The following is a 19535-nucleotide window of genomic DNA, read 5'->3' as shown; positions in this document are numbered from 1 at the left end:
TGGCTGCACAGCTAGGCTCTCAGCCACTGCGCGGCCCCGCGAGGAACTACAAAGTCCCGCAGTTCCAAACATACCCCGGGATTTTAAACTTGACACAGTCCCTACCTGCTCGTATCTGAACAAGACTAAAGTCGAAGACAAACTTAAAGTCATCATCTGGGCCTACCAATCGTTTACTTTAATCATCCACACACATCCCCTACGACAGAGCTTATACCCATTTCACAAATACTAAGACTCAAAGAACACTTGCAAAAGGCGGCAGAACCAGAGTTTTCTAACATCGAAACCAAAATTTTCAGCTTCCTCTTACCAAATGGAAACAGAAAATAAAATCTGCATTCCAAACGTGTCTTGAATTTAGAATTATGGCAGGTAACTTGCAGTTGTGTGTCAAAATTTCAAATATACATACCTGAGGACCTACCACCTACCAACCCTAACTCCAGGAGCTCTCTTACAGAAATCCTACTACAAGTAAACAAAGATATGTGTACCAGGGCTTGTAAGAGCAGGGGGTTAGGGGGAGAGGGGGAACTAAAAAAAGCTGACTATCCATCCAGTCAGCTACACTGCGGCACAAGCACACGATGGACTACCACACAGCTAGTTTAAAGAACGAGGTAGCTCTAGATTTAGTGAAAAGACATCCCGGCTACACTAGTGAGCAGAAAAGCAAGTGACCGATTATGTGTAGTATGGCCCTTCTTTTACTTAAAGGTGAACTGTGTGTATGATGTACATGTTGCAGGGACGTACAGACAGGCCTGAAAGAATACGTAAACGTCCTTGAGAAAAAGAAACTCAGGGGGCAGGAGGGGGAGTCTCCCATGTTTTATGTCATAGAAGTCTGGACTTGTTTGAAGTTAACAATTACTTTTGAAATAACAATATATAATTTTATAATAAAAAGGATTTGGGGAGCTAGTTTTCTAGATGGAATAGAACACTTTTTAGAAATGCCCTTAAAATAAAATGTTAAGTTCTTTCTCCCATTTACAAGCCTGTGAGGGCACAGGAAAGGGAGCACTGCCACAAAACCCTCTTTTAAAATAATCTCACTCAGGATGCTACACTAAGTTTCATTTCAGAGATTTTTAAGGCTAGCAATGCCTCTTTTCAAACTATATTGGGAGTAGGGTGTAGCTCATGGTAGTGTGTGTGCTCAGCATGCATGAGGTCCTGAGTTCAATCCCCAGTACCTCCATTAAAATAAGTAAGTAAACCTAATGCCCTCTCCCCACCCAAAAACAAACAGACTACAATCAAAAATGACATCAATGTCAAGATGAAGGCAAAATTAACAATCTTAAAAAGAAAACATGTAAAATAAAGACTTAGACAAAACAAATGACTAAACTGCAGAGTTCTACTATACTTTATTCAAAACTGGTCCCACTTCCTAATTGAGAGAACTGAAAGTCTAGTGTCCAAATGCAAATACCCATCACATGTTCAAAAATAATCTTCACATTTGTACTCTGACCCAAATCTAGCACACTTAAATTATCACACCAGTCAGACACAGATGGTCACCCCTCGGTATGTAACAACATCCTGAAAGCTGCACAGGGAGTTAGCTACGATCCCATTTATTAAGCTCTTAAACTCAACTGTGATCATCAAAAGTTACACACACCATGATCCACCTTTTGCACAGGTAATTTTATTCTCTCCTGTGGGTGTCAACAGTGCTGACAGATTGTAGTTTGAAACATTCAGAAAGTACATAACCTGAATATTGTCACTTTTTTTTACATCACGATTCAATAACTATTAAACAGTTATGTCTACTAAATACAGTGAACAAAATGGTATAACTGTTTACACCATTCCCTTGTAAACAAGGCTTTTGTCACGATAGTAACAAATGGAATTAATGCATACCACAAGGTCGGTGAGGAAAGAGTTTTTCTTAAATAAACTATTCTGTTTATAAATAAACTCTGATTTTTTTTTCAGTACACATTTACAGACCTGATCAATAAAAAGAAAACAAGACATACAGTTTCCTTTAAAAAGAAAACGTTGAGAAATGGACCACTGTGGGAGAACGCGCCTGGGAAAGGGGGTGAGAAGCAAGCAAAGGGGAAGAGAGGGTTAAAAGTACAGCCGTACTGCAGCCTTCGTCGGGTAGCAAACACCGACACCGACAGGCGGGCAGGGCTGTCTGGGGGGCTCATGTTACTTGAATTCCAGCAAGTTGCAGTCGATCTTGTAGTACACATAGGGGTAGTATTCCTGCTGACTCAGGTTTAAGCCTGGAATATCCATAGGAGCCTGTAGAAAAATCAGATGATTATTCAACTAAGTATTTAAAGAAGTTTTAAAAAAGAAAAGGAAAAGAAACAAAGAAAGCATTACCATTTACAGGCAAAGCTTGGAGGTATCGTGGGTCCTGCCCCAGGCCACCGCAATAAAGCACTTGCTGCCATGAGGCGAGTTCCATGAATTGTTTGGTTCCCCAGGGCATGTAAGAGTTACGTTTACAAGTATACTGCAGCCTAAGCATGCAATAGCATTATGTCTTAAAGAACAGTGTACGTCCCTTGATAAAAAAACCTTATTGCTAAAAAATGCAAACCATCATGTGACAACTCAAGGTTGCCACAAACCTTCCATCTGTAAGAAGTGCAGTATCTGCAAAGCGCAATACAGCAAAAAGCATGGTAAGACGAGGTACGTCTGCACCTCCCTAACGAACACCTACTCTGGGCTAAGTTTATACAGTTATGCTAACTTAATCTGAGTCTGGCATTGCTATTTCTATTTTGCAAATGAGGAGAACTCTCAGACAGGCTGACCTGCCCTAGGAAAACATAAGTGAGTGAGCTGTAAAGCCAGATTCAAGCACTCTCTGACTTCAAAGCCAGTATGTGTTCAACCATGACCCACCACCCTTTCCTATGTATACTGTATAAAACTACTTCTTTAATCTCAGACTTGGAGTATTGAGTTTATGAGACACCTGGCTTATAAAATGTTGGATAAAAATAAACCAAGTGTGATGCTAACTGTATCACTTATTATATATGCGTGTTATAAGAATTTCCTGGTAGGAAATTATGCATCAGTTAGACTTCATATACTATCAACAATTCCATGAAAATGTAGAGCCATTTCCTGCATTTTCTTCTACCAAAAAAACCTGTTTTCATGGGTTCTAACTAATGCATCTGTGAAATATTGCCAGCCTCAACTAAAGAGGAAAAAAAAAATCAGCAAGATATTTGAAATCAAACATATAAAATAAAAGCCTGCTATGATTTAAAACAGCAGCAACAAAACACATAGACACTGTTTATACCTTTCTGTTTAAAAAGAAGATATAAACACGTACCATTTAGAGAAATGATAGCTCCCTTTAAAATGCTCATCTAATGACGCCGATACTTCCACCAAATAAAGTTAAAATAACTACTTATTTTCTCTCCCTCTCTGCAATTTATAACTTTTGTAAACCACTAGTATCACTGGTTGTTTCTGTGTTTCTGCAGTTATAAACATCTCATCCACAGCAAGATGATGACTGGCTTTCGGAAACACCAAGAAGCAAAGCACTATTCTACCCAACAGTACAACGGGGGGTAAACAAGGTCAATCACTTGCTCTGCTATCAGGAGAGTTAATTACTAACAAATTGAGACTCTCAAAGTAACTTCAAAAAGATAAATAATGTAACATTTACTATCCCTTTTTTATCTATCTTCTTCCAATAATTTTTTCTGAAATTCATTCCAGTCCCTAGTCAGCCAGGCCGTCCAGCAAGCACTCACATCAATAATAGCCGCTGCACTGCTGTCCAGATGTTTATACAATTCATATAACACTTCTCGTAGTTTCTTCATTGTTTTCTTATTGGGTTGAAGAAGCATTGCTTGGAAGTTCACTGGCAAGCCATACCTTACAGGGAAGCAGAAATACAGTTTGCAACACAAGCCGACATATGCAGATCTTCTTTTTAAAGCAAATATTCTCATATTCTTCTTTAATCATGGTTAACGGGAAGAGGGTACCTCATTTTAACAACCACGTTTACACGTTCAGTATACATAGAAACTCGAACCTTCTCTGGTCTTCACTGTCCATTAGAAATTTTTCCTTAAAATGAGAGTCAACTGTTTACTAGGAATTACTTTTAATCACTCTGCAGTATTTAAGGTAATCTATGAATACCCTCAGCAGACAGTGATAATACATAAGCTTAGTACAATGCCCCTTGGTATCTGCAGGGAGTTGGCTTCCAGGACCTCTGTGGATACCAAAATCCATGGATGCTCAAGCCTCTTATATAAAATGGTGTAGTATTTGCAGATAACTTACACCCACACCTTCCTATATGCTTTAAATCACCTCTAGATTACTTATAATACCTAATATAATGTAAACGTCATGTACCCACTTGTAAATAAAATGCAAATACTATGTAAATAGTTGTCAATGCGCAAATTACATTTTTGCTTTCTTTTTTTTTTTTTTAACATTTTTCTGTGTTTGGTTGAATCCATGGATTCATTCGGAACCCGAGAATATGGAGGGCTGACCATGGATGCTTTCATAATAAACAACATGAGATTACCCATACCTACCATGAAAATTCAAAGAAATCTATAAATAGTAAGCATGGCTGCAGATAAGAATTTTGAACTATTTCTAATATGAGCAACATGTACATAGGATCACAAGGTAATTGAGATTTTAAGTATCTCAAAATACTAAAATATTTTAGGTTAACATGAAACAAGGACTTCAAATAAGGCATTGGTATACGGTGTATCAAACTATATGTATAATATCTGAAAGATCTTCTTTTAAACAAACACTGGCTAATTTTTTATAATCTACGTGTAACTTAAGTACATAATAGGAAAAGAATCAGGGTACAGCATGATCTCTTTTCCAAACCAGACATTAAGGCCCATGACTAACACGCACGTAATAAGCAGGATGGAGCTGACAATCTCCCTCATGACTGGCCCTTTGGTTTCTCCAAATCAATTTCCTATTAACTAGACTATGAGTTATAATAAAGATGTCCAACGTAAGGGGATCTAGGAATTCTTCAGTTCCAAGTTTCTCAATTAACTTCTTTTACCTCAAAACAGACTCGACAAAAACCCTCAATGCTTTCACGTGAATCCACGCAATAAACGCCTCACTGAAATTCACTTTCAGCCATCGTACAAGTGGTCCCTACAGAAAGAAAGATCACCACAAATTTGGTCTTGAAAATGGCAGTCAGAAATTAGATAAACCAAGTATTTTTAAGAGTGACTATCCAGTAAGAATCTATAAGAGAATTAAACCATATTATAATTCACTTTAAAAATGTTCTGTTTTTTTCATGATCTTGGATGCTTTACCTTTAATTAGCCACTACTCTGTAACCCTGGTAGACACAAAAATCCATTGAATCTATCCACTACACAGAAAAAGGCATACATTTTAATGAAAGTCATTTAAACTGATATAGAATATGGATGTGTCCTTCCATAAGTTTGAAAAACCAAAATACAAAAATCTAAATTTACTATCCAATACTGTAAAACATTTTATACAGTTAAAACAGAATTCAAGTTACAAACAACTTCTCAGGAACAAAGATAAATAACCATGTACTAAGTCACTTAACAACCCAAGGTCTTAGTTTTCTCATCTGTAAAATGAGGGGGTTGATCTAGACCCCTAAAACCTCTTCATCACATTCTAAATTTCTAATGAGACTGTTTGTTACACAGTATATTTTTGAAATTAAAATATTAATATGATTAATATTAGTATGATATTTCAGTAAGATTTCCAGCACTAAAGAAAAATACCTTAAAGAAACAAACTTCGGGGTAGAGGGCATAGCTCAGTGGTGGAGTACTTGCCTAGCATGCACAAGGTCCTGGGTTCAATCCCCAGTTCCTCCATTAAAAAAAAAAAAAGTAAAGAAACAAATTTCAAATAGCTTATTACTGTCCTCTCTATACTTAAAAGACATACATGATGAGTTCAGCTAATTTGAAGAACAATACTGGGCTCATTTGGATGTAACAATCAATTTATTCAAAAAGGACAGCAAAGTGAAAGTCTTTGGCTATAATATTTGTTCTTGAAAAGAGTTTTTGGACCTTCCCAAAACTCTTTTTGGAAATTACTTGGTTAGGGTTAGTTTCTCCCAACTGAGATGACATGGTTTATAAAATACTTGGAAATAATTTTAAAAGGAACGTGCCTTTATTTCTTCTCGCATTACAAGAGAAATACATTTTCACTCATCATGCTTCCCCTTCCACACAGGTTGTTACTCTTCACAATAATCCTGCACTTGAAGGTGGCCACAAAGTCAAAACCATCTTTCACTGACAATTCCATCCTTGTTTCCCATTTTGCCTGGAACATTCTGATTCTCCAAAGGTTTAATACAAATTCCTCCAGTAAAAGATTGCAGCATTAAAAAAATCTGCCTCAAGAAAATTTTTACTGAAAAGAGAGAACTACTACTTAACTAAAGTGACCCCTCACTACAGGGGCATTAACCAAAGCACTGCATTTCAAATTAACTTCTGATACGGACTTAGAGGGATTAATTTTACGGCATGTATTTTAAGATAACAATTTTCAGCTTATTTAGAGAAAATTCATTTTGATTATTTAATAGAAAAAAATAACTAAAATCAAATGTCTTAAAAGTGAAATCATAAAAGCTTTTCTTTTGAATCAAAGAAAAGCAATACCACTTTTTCTTCTGCTTCAAATTGGTAATACTAAATATTAAGAATACATACAAACTGCTTTTTTTTGTCAGTAGAAAGCCTGTTCATTTCTTCTTTATCTGCCTTCATCTCCTCTTCATTATACTGGAAGTCACGGACGATGAATCTAAATTTGAGGGGGAAAAATCAAAATTGTCCATACTGTGTACAGGTGCTCTAATAAATTAAAAAACAAAAAAATAATAATCTTACTTGTTTTCCCTGGCTTTGTGTCTGAAGTCATCAACTGCCTTCCTAAACAAGGTGACATTACATAGATAACTGTCTTGGTCCTCTGAGAGAACACTACAGAAAAAAACACAAAGCCCATTTTAAAGCTTTATATTTACTGCTCTCTTTCATACTGAAGGCAGAATTCAGAAACAAGGGAGGGGGACGGAGAGGAACAGATGGGTAGGACAGCCCTTCCCAAACCACCTCAGTGCTATTTATCGGTACTGCTGCAAACCCCAAAGACACTTGATGTTTTTTATTTACAGTGCCTTAATGGCCCCCTATTGTATTTCTTCCTAACCTACAAAATTAAACATTAATTCAAGTAAAGTATCCAAACTCTAAGAGTCATACTTTTCAATCTGTATCAGCGCGAGGCCAGCAGGAAAAATTGTCCAGTAGCTGGTTGGTTTCCAGAATCTCCTTGTTTTCTCACCACACGGCCTCTTCTCTTCTGGAAACCGAATTCTCTCTGCCTCCCCAGTCCAGCTCTGGGGGCCCTGCCCCCACCGCTGCATTGCCAGGACCTCCCACCTCAAATCTTCCCTTTTCTCCCATCACACCCTAAGTCAAAAAGTGACAAACCAATTGTCTAAACAGCCTTTGACAACACATTTTTGTGCATCTCAGGGCTTCCTTTCAGGCTTTAGAAGATCCCAGTGAGGTCAGAACTTCTGCCCAGTCCCGGCTTTCATGGACGGCACTGGATAGACGTTCCCGACAGCACTGTCAGGAAAGTTTAACTGTCATTATTAACTGGTAAATCCTAGGGGAAAGTCCACTGTTTGGAAAGGCAAATGTATAGTTTACATATAGTACAATCCTAATTTGGCTACTTATTATGTGGAATCCCACATGCAAGGTCTACGCAGTTACACACTGAGTTGTTCAGTGGTGATGATGCTCTTGGGGCAGGAGGACATCACTCAGGGTGGGGTCTCTTCTTCCTATCTTTCATGTGTTGGATTTACTTTTACTGTTTAGTTTTTATTTACAATGTGGTACTTCTGAAATTAAAAAAAAATAAGTTTAATAAAATTAAGGGAGTGCTTGTGGAATTCAAAGATCCTTTACTAAATACGGAGAAGAAGAAAAAAAAAAGCTTAATTTTTCCAGGCAGCCTAAGAAATGCCTGGTTAGTTAAGTAAATTCAGGAGGCAACTACAATGCATAGTGGCAGAATGGCTTTGAGGACTGAAGCCACCTGGCTTTTTTTTTTTTTTCCCTAAACTGAAGTGTAGTCAGTTTGAAGCCACCTGGCTCTTGGCTGGTGACCTCTGCACAGTATGACCAGGATGCCTGTGGGAGCACTGACAACGTACTTACTGATACAGAGAGAAAGGCAGCTACTTTGGATTCAGAATGTTTAAAACCTCCTTTCAACTTGTTCCCTCTCAAAACTATTACCCTTAGTTCTTACTCCCAGTGTCTATCAGATCCAGAGCAAGGCAACTACCAAGTGGACAGAACTTGATAAAAAACCTTTAATGATCTTCAGGTTTGCCAGGATTGACTCAGCAGTGTGCAAACTGGGATCAAAACAAAGCCAAGTCCAACTTGAAAGGCTATCTCAGACCCTAACAATACTCCACCACTATCATGTTCATCTTTTAAACTTACACAGTACTTTGCTGTTTTGAAGGCCATTTCAAAAGCGTTTGATGCTTGACATGGCTCCATGTCAGTAAGTATGTAATGCCTACCTAACCTACCCTCCCATCCTATCTGTCATGTAGAGACTTAGGCCCCAGCACAGTAGAACTTTGAAAGACAGGCAAAGTAGAGAAGACTCCAAGTAGAACCCCATAAGCAAATGCACCCAGGTGTGGAACAGCACAGTGCGTCTGGGGAGCTGCCATTAGTAAGTGGAGCTGGAACACAGGGTACAAGGGCTGGGGGGGGCAGTAACAAGCTCCGTAGACCACAAAGATGAAAATGGCAGCAATGATGAGAGGAAGAAAATACTGAAGACCAGCTAATGGCAATTACAATGGTCCAGACAACAGACACGGTTCTAAATTGAAGTAGCAGCAATAGGTATGTGTGTGGCACGTTTTAAGTAGGTTTGAAGTGAAACTGTTACCTGACCATTTTTGACCTACAAAGTAGCAATTTCATATAGTTCAAAAATCCTATGGAAAGCAGAACTGGCACGCCTGATTAGATGGAGGGATGAGGGAGAGGTAAGAGTCCCACGCTTCCGGTCTGCATCCCTGGGCAGATGCCGCCGCCATACACAAGGCAGATGGGCAGTCTGAGGCTGAGACTGGGGCGATCGTGCTGTATTGGTAGTCACCTGGGGCACAGACACACGAGTGGTCCAGGAGGAACCCAGGCATGAGGATCTGAAGCACTGGAGATTAAGGCGTCCCAAAGCTCCAGGCAGAGGTCAGAGCCATGAGTGTGGCTGTAACAGTGAAGACAGAAGAAGGGACTGTCCTGCTGAGACAGAAGAGCCTTATCTAGACTGGCCAATATTCAGGGCTACCAGATTCTCTACATCTACTCAAGCAATTCAGGCATGGAAGCCAAGAGACTGCATCAAAGATTAATTCGAGGTGCAGAAGGCCACAGGGTCTGGAGACGATGGCACTGGTAAGAGAATGGCTCAAGTGCTGACTAGACCCCTGCTCAGCAGGAGAGGAGGCACCAACAATGTCCATGCAAACAAAGGGGTGGGGACCAGAGATGTGGACAAGGTCAAAGGGCAGGCTCCATGACAGTGAAAAAGATGGAAAGAAGGCTCTGGTTTAAGAGTTGGGTTACAGATTTAAGATTCCAGAGGTAATAAAGCCTTATCTAGAGGTCGAGGGTGAGGCCAAAGGAACAGCCAGCAGAAATCCAGTGGAGGTGATGGTCTCTGAGCTGCAGGTATGGGGGAGATGAGAAGCCAAAGTTGGATGGATTTCAAGCCAAGGCAAAACCAGCAGTGACCTTAAGTGACATATGAGACCAAGGTAAAGAAACAACATGGATTATTTGAACTCTCCCCAGATATGATGCTGGCTAGGAACTGAGCCTGAAAGCGAACTTAGTTTACTTTAACCCGATGTGCAAAAGATCTACTGGGTTCAAATAAATGGCCCAAACTCACTCTCTTCATTTAGTTCTACTGTTATGCAGAAGCAGTAACACTGTCTTCTCACTGGTGTAACCATGCTGAGAACAAAGTAGAAGTCCAGGTTTTTCAGATGTCTCCTGGCATTTTCAGTCACCCACATGAGTGGCAGTGCTTCTGGGGCTTTCCAGCTCTTCCTGCTGCTCTGACTTCTTAGGTCTCTCCTAAGACTCAGACCTGCTGTCTGCTCTGCTCCCCAGTCCACCTACCTGTTTCATTGCCAAGGCATCTTCCCCCGCTTTTCTTCATGAAAGTTATCTTTGCAACCCCTGCTTCAAAACACAAAAGAAACTCTTCTCTGCACAATGCCTAGTGTCTTTTTTCTAGGCCCTCCTCGCTAGGATCCTCTGCTCCCTGACAGCACCGGTGAGTGTGGTGCTGTCTCCAACAACAGAGAAGAGGAGGAAGTCAACCAGACTTTTCCAATCTTACCCAATCAGAATATCTCAAACAAAAGCAGACAGACAAAAAGCAAAGTGATATTCTGAAAGTACAAGTGAAAAGTACAAGTTTTTCCAACACGGAAGCGGAGCAGCAGCCCAGCCTCCACTTCCTTGGCCGTTAACTCTGACCTGGTGTTTACACACACCCCTGTGCTTAACCACCGACTGACGGCAGTATTTCACATCGTCCAATCTTCCAAGACTTACGTGGAATACACTGCAAACAGCCAGATTTTGCATCTTTTTAATGAAATTATTTCCTTCAGTTTTGAAATGACATTTTTCAATCTATTCTTCTACCTCAAAATTCCACATTCATCTTCACTGCTTCCAAGAGTAACCACTCAACTTTGTGCCAAAAAGCAACAGGTGACAGTATTACTACTTATAAATGACTTTAAAATAAAGCACTTAGAACAACGATTAGCACACGGTAATCACTCAAAAATGTCAGTTATTGTGATAAGTGAAAAACCCAGCAACAAGCCACAGAGATCTTTCCCAAACTGTGTACAAAATTCCAGACTAAACCACAAAAACCTGTCTGCCCCACATGAATGAACCATCCTCTTCAGATGGGCTCCTGCTCTGTTCTCAATGACTACATTTAAACAACTTTTCAGGTCAGTGGTTCCAGGTGTCTTTGGAACTGACAGCTAGGTGAGCAGATGTTTTCCCTGAGTGAGGAGGGGCTGGGGGCTCTCAGGTGGTCAGTGAGCACTTAGGGGTCATTCAGAAAACAGGTACTGCCTGTGCTCAACTGTACAGCCTGACTTTTTTTCCTTTAAACTACTGAAGTGATTTTCAAAAGATGTAAATCTCTGAAGTAACATTTCTAAAGTCCTTCTTCCAGCGTCAACGTGGGCCTACTTTCTCAGCCTACACACCACTCCCCGGGACTCAGGCTCGGTGCCCCACAAGCCAAGGACATTCTGCGCGCACCGGGGCCTTTCTCTCCTTCTCCCCCTGCCCCCAAACAAAGTCAACTTCTGTGGCTCTAACTCCTTCCAGAGCACAAATGTCTAAGAAGGTGCTTCTGTCAAGATAAACAGCTTCGGTGGACAGCCAGTATCAGGACACAACCTCAGTCTTCAGTTTGCCATGTGAAGGGCTGTTGTGGATGGAAGGTACTCCCCACAAATGGGAAAGAAAATCACGAGCACAGGTTTGTGGTTTAGTTCTCAAAAATCAACACTGTGAAATGACAATAATCATATTACTTTGTATTTTATGTATCTTATCAAGCCGTAGAAGAACCTCATAATGTGTAACAGGGAAGGTGCGATGCTCACTTTACAAAGCAAACGAGGCCCAGAGAAGTTAAAAGACTTACCCCAGGTCACACAGCAAGTTGGTAGCAGAACCAGCAATAGAACTCACATCCCTGGGTCCAGGACTCTTTCCATTATACTAAGCTACCTCCCATATGACACAATGAAACTGGAAAAGAAAATATTTCATGGGCCTGGCCTTACTAGCACCTCTTCTTTACTACTTCCTGTACCTTTCTGTCACTGCCTCTTGAGGGATATACATACAAAAAACTTCTCTGGGGGTGCACAGACACTGTACTTGATACATTCCCAGGAAACACTTCATGTGGAATGGCAGAATACAGGAAAAAGTGACGTGCTATATAGTGCCAAGAGAGCAGGAGTTAAAAAGACCTGAGTGTTGGTCCCAACTTTGCCACTGGGGACACTCTGCAAGCTGTATGCTTTAGACAATGATTCAACTCTTCGGCATTTTTACTTCTTCATCTACGAGAATAAGTACAACAACCCAAACTACTTCACAGAATGGTTGTAGATACCAACTTAGACAATTACTATTAATCCCTAAGTTTAAAAATGCTTAATAAAAATATTTTAAAGGCAAGTACAGATGAGGTAGAATCTATGCTCACTGGAAATGGACAGTGAATATCTGCAGATCAACACAGTACCCTAGCAGCCGTTTTTGGTTTAATTCCTTTGCAAGATAAATGAAGAATTATAGACACACAGTAGGTATATAATAAATATTGAATGAAGAATTTTCAGAAGGTAGGACAGCAGAAAAAGTACCACACCAGAGACCTGGGCTCTAACTCTAGCTCTGCCACTAATGGATGTGTGACTCTGGGCAAACCACTTTACTACCTCTGTGACCTCAAACTTCTACATCTATAAACATGAGTGGGTCAATCAGACCGTGCAAAGTCCTTCTAGGTCTAAAATTATAATAACCAGAGTTACTATAACTCACTTACATGTAAGGAGAAAAAGATGGTTCTAAAAGTGTAAATTTACTGTAATGCAAAGATAAAGATACTTCCTAATCCAACATCCAAACTATCAAAGGAATTCTAGGAAAGAAATGGGCCTTAAAAAGGCTGCTACTTACTTGCTAGACCTTGGAACTACCATATCAGCTAGTGTTTCATACTGCTTAATCCAGTCGTTGTGGTTCAATCTGCAGAAAAGACACAATTAAGTCCTGGAAAAGAGAAATAAGCCCTACTTCCTGTCAAATTCAGGAAGAGAAAAAAATTATATGAGATGAATAGGGAATTCAACTATAGCAAGTATACCTCAAATCTATTTAACAAAAAAATTCAAGTTTCCTACTGAGAATGAATTTCAAATACACTGAGTGGTGAAGCAGGAAATACAGTACACCACCCTCTTACATTCAGTTAACTCTTGCAACAGAGGCATAGCTTTGAACTTAGTTTTAGAAAGGAAGTAAAACAAAGTGTAGATTCTAAATTACTGTTAAACTTTAGGGTTGATACAGAAGAAAGGAGGAAAGAGAGAGAAGGAGAAGTGGGGAGAGAGAAAGAGAGAAGGGAGGGAGTAAGAGAAAGCAGGGGGGAGTGGAGAGAGAAGTGGGGGGAGAGAAGGAGAGGGAAGGGACGAGGGGGAGAGGGAGGGGAGGAGGGAGGGAGAGGAGCCATGCTGAAATCACTAACATTTCTTCAGCGGCCATTATGAAAGGCTGGATAAAACCATATTTACCCAAAGCACACAGTACTAGGAAGTATTGCGTCACAAAGTGACAGACAGTAAACCATGCTCCCACAGTATGTTGTGCAACAACCTTCTCTAGAGACCACTGGCTTTTGGGGGTGTGGAGAGAGACAATTATGGCTGCGATGTAAAATAAAGAATTGCGGTATCTGTAGCCAGGATACTGAGTAATTCGTTATGCAAGGCATCCTAGGTCTTACGTTTCAATTACAGGGTACAGAAAACTATGAAAACTTCTAGTCTGAAACACAAATTTTAAATAAACGCTTAATGAGACAAATCTTTTATCTGGGCAAAGGTTATTTTCTTGCATAGTGTAAGAACACAGATACATAAAAATTTACTAGAAATAATCAGTGTTCTAGTACTCTGTAGTGAGGGCGGGGAAGCAGAAGTCAGATAATATTGCAGCCACTGTAAATTCAATGGAAGAGCTTTCCTGCCCCTTTTCAGGAGGCATCATTTTCCAGTTATTTCCAGTTTCCTAACCAGAAAAAAAAAAGGAGAGCACAGCAGAGGAAGATTTCATGAAAAAAGCTCTCAAGAGTCCCCAAATCTCCCACCTCTGTTTGGATCTCCTGAAGATTCCCTGACAGTGAGATAGTGACAGTATTCAGAAGTGAAACCATTAATAGTGTTTCATACATACACACACAAACACACACACACACACACAGAGTTCCAATCTTCCAAAGATTTCATTTTACCAAGATTAGCTATGACCAAATGTTAAGGGGGGAGGGTGTAGCTCAGTGGTAGAGTGCATGCCTCGCGTGCACAAGGTCCTGGGTTCAATCCCTAGTACTTCCATAAATAATTAATTAATTAACCTAATTACCCCATTACCACCAAAAATATTAAATATTCTTTTAAAATGTTAATTAAGACAGAAGGCCTAATCTAAAGGAGATTTCAAAGGGTTATCTAATCCAGCAAACTATGCCCACACCTGTTTTTGTAAAGAAAGCTTTGCTGAGACACAGCCACATCCATTCACGGCCACATCCATTCACAGCCACACTGTGCATGGCTGCTTTCAGCTACAACCACAAAGTGGACACGGCAGAGCTGAGTAGTTGTAACAGAGACCATATGGCTTGCAAAGGGTAAAGTTCTTACTACCCATCCCTTAACAGAAAAAATATGCCTGCCTTTGATCTAATCCATTCTTTGCTTCTTAGAGGGCTAAATGCATCCTGACCAATCAGACTTTGTAGAAAAACAAAAACAAAGAATTTCCTATTTTGAAAAATCTAAACATCAGTATTTTAAAAAACTCCAGTAACTTAGCATTATTTAATTTTCTAATGGGCCAACTCTACTAAGCTGCTAAATTTGATTTAGAATCTCAGTTTATAATTGATATCTCCATTACCATGTTATGAGCTAAATTCTACTGTGTGTGCCACATGCTGGTTGACAGAATGAATGTCAAGGTGATATTCCCTTTTCACTTGGCTTTTATGGAACACTTCAAGTTATAGTATCACTAACCAGTATTTTTTCTTGTATTTTAACAAGTAACCTTTTGTAATAAAAAGACATACTTGGGAACTACGACCAGTAATGTGACGAGATACTCTGAATCAAGAACAAAGTCATCCTTCTTCACAATTTCTGCTAGACTTCTAGTTAGCAAACTTCCTCTGAGGAATGAGAAAAAAATCATTAGGCTGATAATTATGTGCTTCCACAACACAAGAAAAGAAACAGCAGGCTAATTATATTCACATATATTATATATACATCTCAAGAGAAGGGTTAGTCTGAGTTAACATTTTTATTTTATAAGAAGTCAAAATTCAGCTGTATATTTCCCACCCCCAAAACCAAAGAAATTTCAACATTTATCAAAATTTGCCTCTAGTGTCTCCCTTTGTGTTTGCTTTCATTATTATAACTCAGCTCAACTCTTGATTACATGTATAATATCTTGACCGGGAAAGTGTTACCCATTAGATATCAATTAAAGTCTACTTCACCATAATTATGAAATCATATCATCTAAGCACAACCTTTGATTTTTTCCTCCCTCTCCCTGGGGAGCAATTTTGGTTAGTTAACACAATAATCAGCTCTTTCAAAGCAGTCTTTATTTGGTCTCCTAGCACATTTCATAACGAAAATGACTAGCCCTGTTTGCACCACTGATGGTACCCAACCAACTTTCCCTCTGGGATATGAACCCATAACTTGAAGAGTTAAGCACTTAAAGCTACACTTGCAATAGCCACACTGCAGCGAGATTGACCAAAACAAGAGTGCTCTGCTTTAAGAAAACCCAACATGGAAGAAATCTAAACTTGGAAAATAAACAAATTAAAGAGTGAGTATTATAAAAGGATTCTTCTCTATAGAATTCGTTTAAGCAGCAGATAATTGCTGTGTAACTAAACTATGATTTGATTTAAAACAATTAATTTTAGATAATTTTATCAGTGAAAAATCAGACAAAGAGATAAACCAGAACCGAACTCACAAGTATTACATATGAAATGAATATAGTATATCAGCCTCCCATTTGTTTTGACTGGCCTGAATTAATGAGCTTTTCTCCATGAAGTGAAAAAAAACACCATTTTCATCATAGAAACAGCACAAACTGGAACTTACTAACCCTCAACAATAGTCTATTCAGTGTATGCTAGAGTGCTTCCCCAATTCTCAATATATACATATACTTGACATGCTTACGCATTCTTTCGTTCCAAATTCTGAAGATTCCCTTTCAGGTTGTTATATGCGGATGCTCGAGACTTCAGGTCATTGTCAATCTGAGTCACTCCCTTCAAAGAAAAAGAAGAAAAATACAGAAATTTTTCCCAAACCTATCTCTACTAATACAATTAAAGTAGCTATACTAAAACATTAAATCAAAAAAAAAAACACCACTAGTTCCTAATGTAAGAATATTCCATTATTTTAAAAGCACAACCTCATTAAACGAAAAACCCACTTCATTTTTAATAACTATGGTAATTTTCATATGACTCTTTTCTACCAAAGATAATATTTCAGCCAACATGTATTTTAATTACTGTTACTATATTACTTCTTAAACCATGTAAACAGAACCTAGGCCATTGGGTATAAAGATTACTAATTAAAAGGCCTTGATTCACAAATCTGAAGGATTAATTTCCAAAAGGAACTAAATCACATAAAGTTTTGCTATTCACAACACCACTATTCTTACATAAAATATTTTTGCAATGAAATTAAAATTGTATTCGAATTTATTTGTAAATGTTACAAAAGCCGATTTTTCAAAAAGATGATTAAAACTACCAACAACTTAGGGAGAAAACACATAGCAGTAGATTTAATATTTGAAGAAACGATTTCAACTCATCTTTATCATTATTAGCTGTGTGACACTGGGGTAAGTCACTTCACCTCTCTAAGCCTGTTTCCCCTCATATATAAAAGTATCAAGAAGATGACCAAGTCCTTAATAAGGATCAAAAGAAAATAAGGCTCAGTCATAGTAAGAGTACCACTTTATATTATCTAACTGCTCATTTTCATTAAATTTTATAATGACTTGAGTTAAAATCCTTGATAGTCTATATTCATTTACATTTAACTACAGAGCACAAAGTACAAATAAAGTCACTGGGAGCCAAGGAAGAGTCTGTCCAAATGATTTAAACGATACTTTTGATCCCAGTCAGCTCATAAAAATGTTGGCAAACAATTAATAAGTCCTTGTTTACTTGCCTCATTATACTTTCAGATCAGACCTTTACATTTTCTCTCAAGCTCAAAGATTTCACACTATAATACAGAAGGAGCTCTTAACTCAGTGAGTTCATGTACAGGTTTTAACACCTGTGGATTCCCTGAAACTGCACATAAAATCAAGTGGTACAAGAATACGGGGATTTTCTCTGGGTAGAGGATCAATACTGAATGTCAAAAGGTGTCAGAGAACCCATAAATTTAAATCTGGATTAATACTGTACATTAACATACTTCAGTGGCTATTATCATATATTTGAATGATTCATAAATCTCTAATGGATTCCAATTTTCTACATATTATCTCAGCTACCCTTAAAATTTATATAAATAATTACAGAATTCTAAAGTTACTTTTCTTATGCAAACATTGTTAATGCAACATTTAACATAACCTCCTAAATAAGTAAACTACGCAACTTGGATAAGGTACACATAAAAGTGTTATCCTTTTCTGACATTTTTTTTTTTAGTAAAATTATAGTAAAGGTACCTCCTCCTGTTTTTGTCAGTCATATATAATTAAGTTGCTTTGTCAAAGCCTAAATTAGAGTTTTTCATAGCTAAATACTTCTAAAATAAATAAAGACATTATAAATCAATGAGTCCTACCTGTGTCATTTTTTATCTTACCTTGGCAATTATTTCAGAAATGTTTTTCAGGGACTGCTTGATTGGATATTTAGCCATGTCCCACTGAAACCTTGTTATATAAGTAACCAAGTCGACTGAAATAAGGGAATAAATTAATTACTGAGGAGAAGCAATAGAATTTTTTAGTATGCTACACAGTAATAGATTTTAATCCCGAAATTGGCATTGAGAAAATCAATAAAGATGCCATCCTTTCTTAAGAGTTCTGGTTACCAATACTAAGTAACATGGATTAATCAGAATTTCTACCTTGTACTCTGATTGGATCTCTTCTCCTTACTCAAAATTTAACATACATTAAAATGCTCCTTCTAATTTGATGACTTAATAAATGGAATATGTACATACCCATGATATGCCTCATATGTAGGAGAAAGAGACACAAAGATTAAGAAACTACCTCAAATTGTCTCCTCAAAAAGCAGAATTTGAAAAAATATGTTTTCTTTGCAACTTAGCCAAACAAACTGAAAATGAACCTGTCTGCTAAAACCACATGATGATTGTTTCGAGGAGTCTGTATTTCAATAATCTTCAAAACACAGACCTTTTCACTTTCAAATGAAAAAAATAAAAAATGCAGAGCCAAAGAGACACTCAACAACTAATTCCCTGAATGTCTGGTAGCCGAGATCACTCAAGTCTGATGGGATCAAGATCCAGGAAATCACATGTCAGTTATGGCTAACTGGCCAAAGTAATGCACAGCAAAGTATCTTCTCTCCTCAGCTTCTCCCTACATAATACCAATGAGTCAACAACATACACAGTATTTCCAAAAGCAGTGTTGGATGCAATGTCCCCTAGACTGTCAACCCACATTCCACCTAGGAGACTGACTGCCCTAGTTCATCAAGTGCCTAGAGATCAGTAAAGGCACCTAAAATGAGCACATCTAACTTCTGTCCTTCTGCCCCAACCACACATTAACAGAAACAGTAAACAGGTCAGGATCACTATTATAACAAAGGGCAAAAAAGAAATTATTAAAGTTTTTTTTATTTTACTGAGCACTTATTGGGCATCTATTATTTGCAAGCAGAAGAAATGAGATTAGAGAAACACTGGATTTAAAATACAGTAACCACCAAGACTTTAGCCAAACTAGCTACTCCATACCGCTGCCTCGGCACCCATTCTGTGTGGTCAAGTAGACCACAGGGGCCCAGAAATTACTCTAGTTAACAGCCGTCAATAACAGCCTCAAGTCACAAGTAAATGTAAATTCCTGGCATGACTTCCCTGATACTGAACCTGTGATAAGCACTCTCCCCGCCACCCAGGGCCTCTTCCTAGTGTACCCTTTAGATAAGACCCCCTCGAAGTTTACCAAAACCTTGCTTTTGGATTCAAATGGACCAATCTGGACTTGGCTTGCGATCCCCAGAGCACCCAACCCATGGACCCCAATAAAGGCACCTGCCCCAGGTCCTGCAGCTCTCTCTCTGCCTGCTCCCTGCCCTGACCTCCTCGCATGCCCCCCGCCCTTCCTCTAGGACACGTGAGTAATAAACTTCCCTACTTCACTCTCCCTTTTGGTCTTTTGTTGACCCTGGCTCACCATCCCATGACTCCCTGGGGCTCTACTAAACAA

At 38.8% G+C, this 19535-nt stretch overlaps 1 protein-coding gene across 4 annotated transcripts in view; it reads right to left on the bottom strand.

Moving 5' to 3' along the window:
* Positions 1 to 1646: 1646 nt before the first annotated feature.
* The window catches only part of ATP6V1C1 (ATPase H+ transporting V1 subunit C1), a 40859-nt gene continuing 22970 nt past the window's right edge, over positions 1647 to 19535 (bottom strand). For all 4 annotated transcript variants that reach the window (XM_072949568.1, XM_072949569.1, XM_072949571.1 and 1 more), the window contains 9 exons: positions 17921 to 18015; positions 16241 to 16332; positions 15094 to 15192; positions 12921 to 12989; positions 6954 to 7046; positions 6774 to 6867; positions 5096 to 5193; positions 3777 to 3903; positions 1647 to 2280 (listed from right to left, as the gene is read on the bottom strand). In XM_072949568.1, coding sequence (XP_072805669.1) covers positions 2185 to 2280; positions 3777 to 3903; positions 5096 to 5193; positions 6774 to 6867; positions 6954 to 7046; positions 12921 to 12989; positions 15094 to 15192; positions 16241 to 16332; positions 17921 to 18015 — 863 coding nt within the window. In that variant the 3' untranslated portion in view covers positions 1647 to 2184. The remainder of the gene's footprint in view (positions 2281 to 3776; positions 3904 to 5095; positions 5194 to 6773; positions 6868 to 6953; positions 7047 to 12920; positions 12990 to 15093; positions 15193 to 16240; positions 16333 to 17920; positions 18016 to 19535) is intronic.

The sequence above is a fragment of the Vicugna pacos genome, chromosome 25, assembly GCF_048564905.1.
Source record: "Vicugna pacos chromosome 25, VicPac4, whole genome shotgun sequence".
In the NCBI taxonomy this organism is placed as follows: Eukaryota; Metazoa; Chordata; class Mammalia; order Artiodactyla; family Camelidae; genus Vicugna; species Vicugna pacos.
Note: the sequence above shows the minus strand (reverse complement) of the source record. Positions and strands in the feature narration are given on the sequence as shown.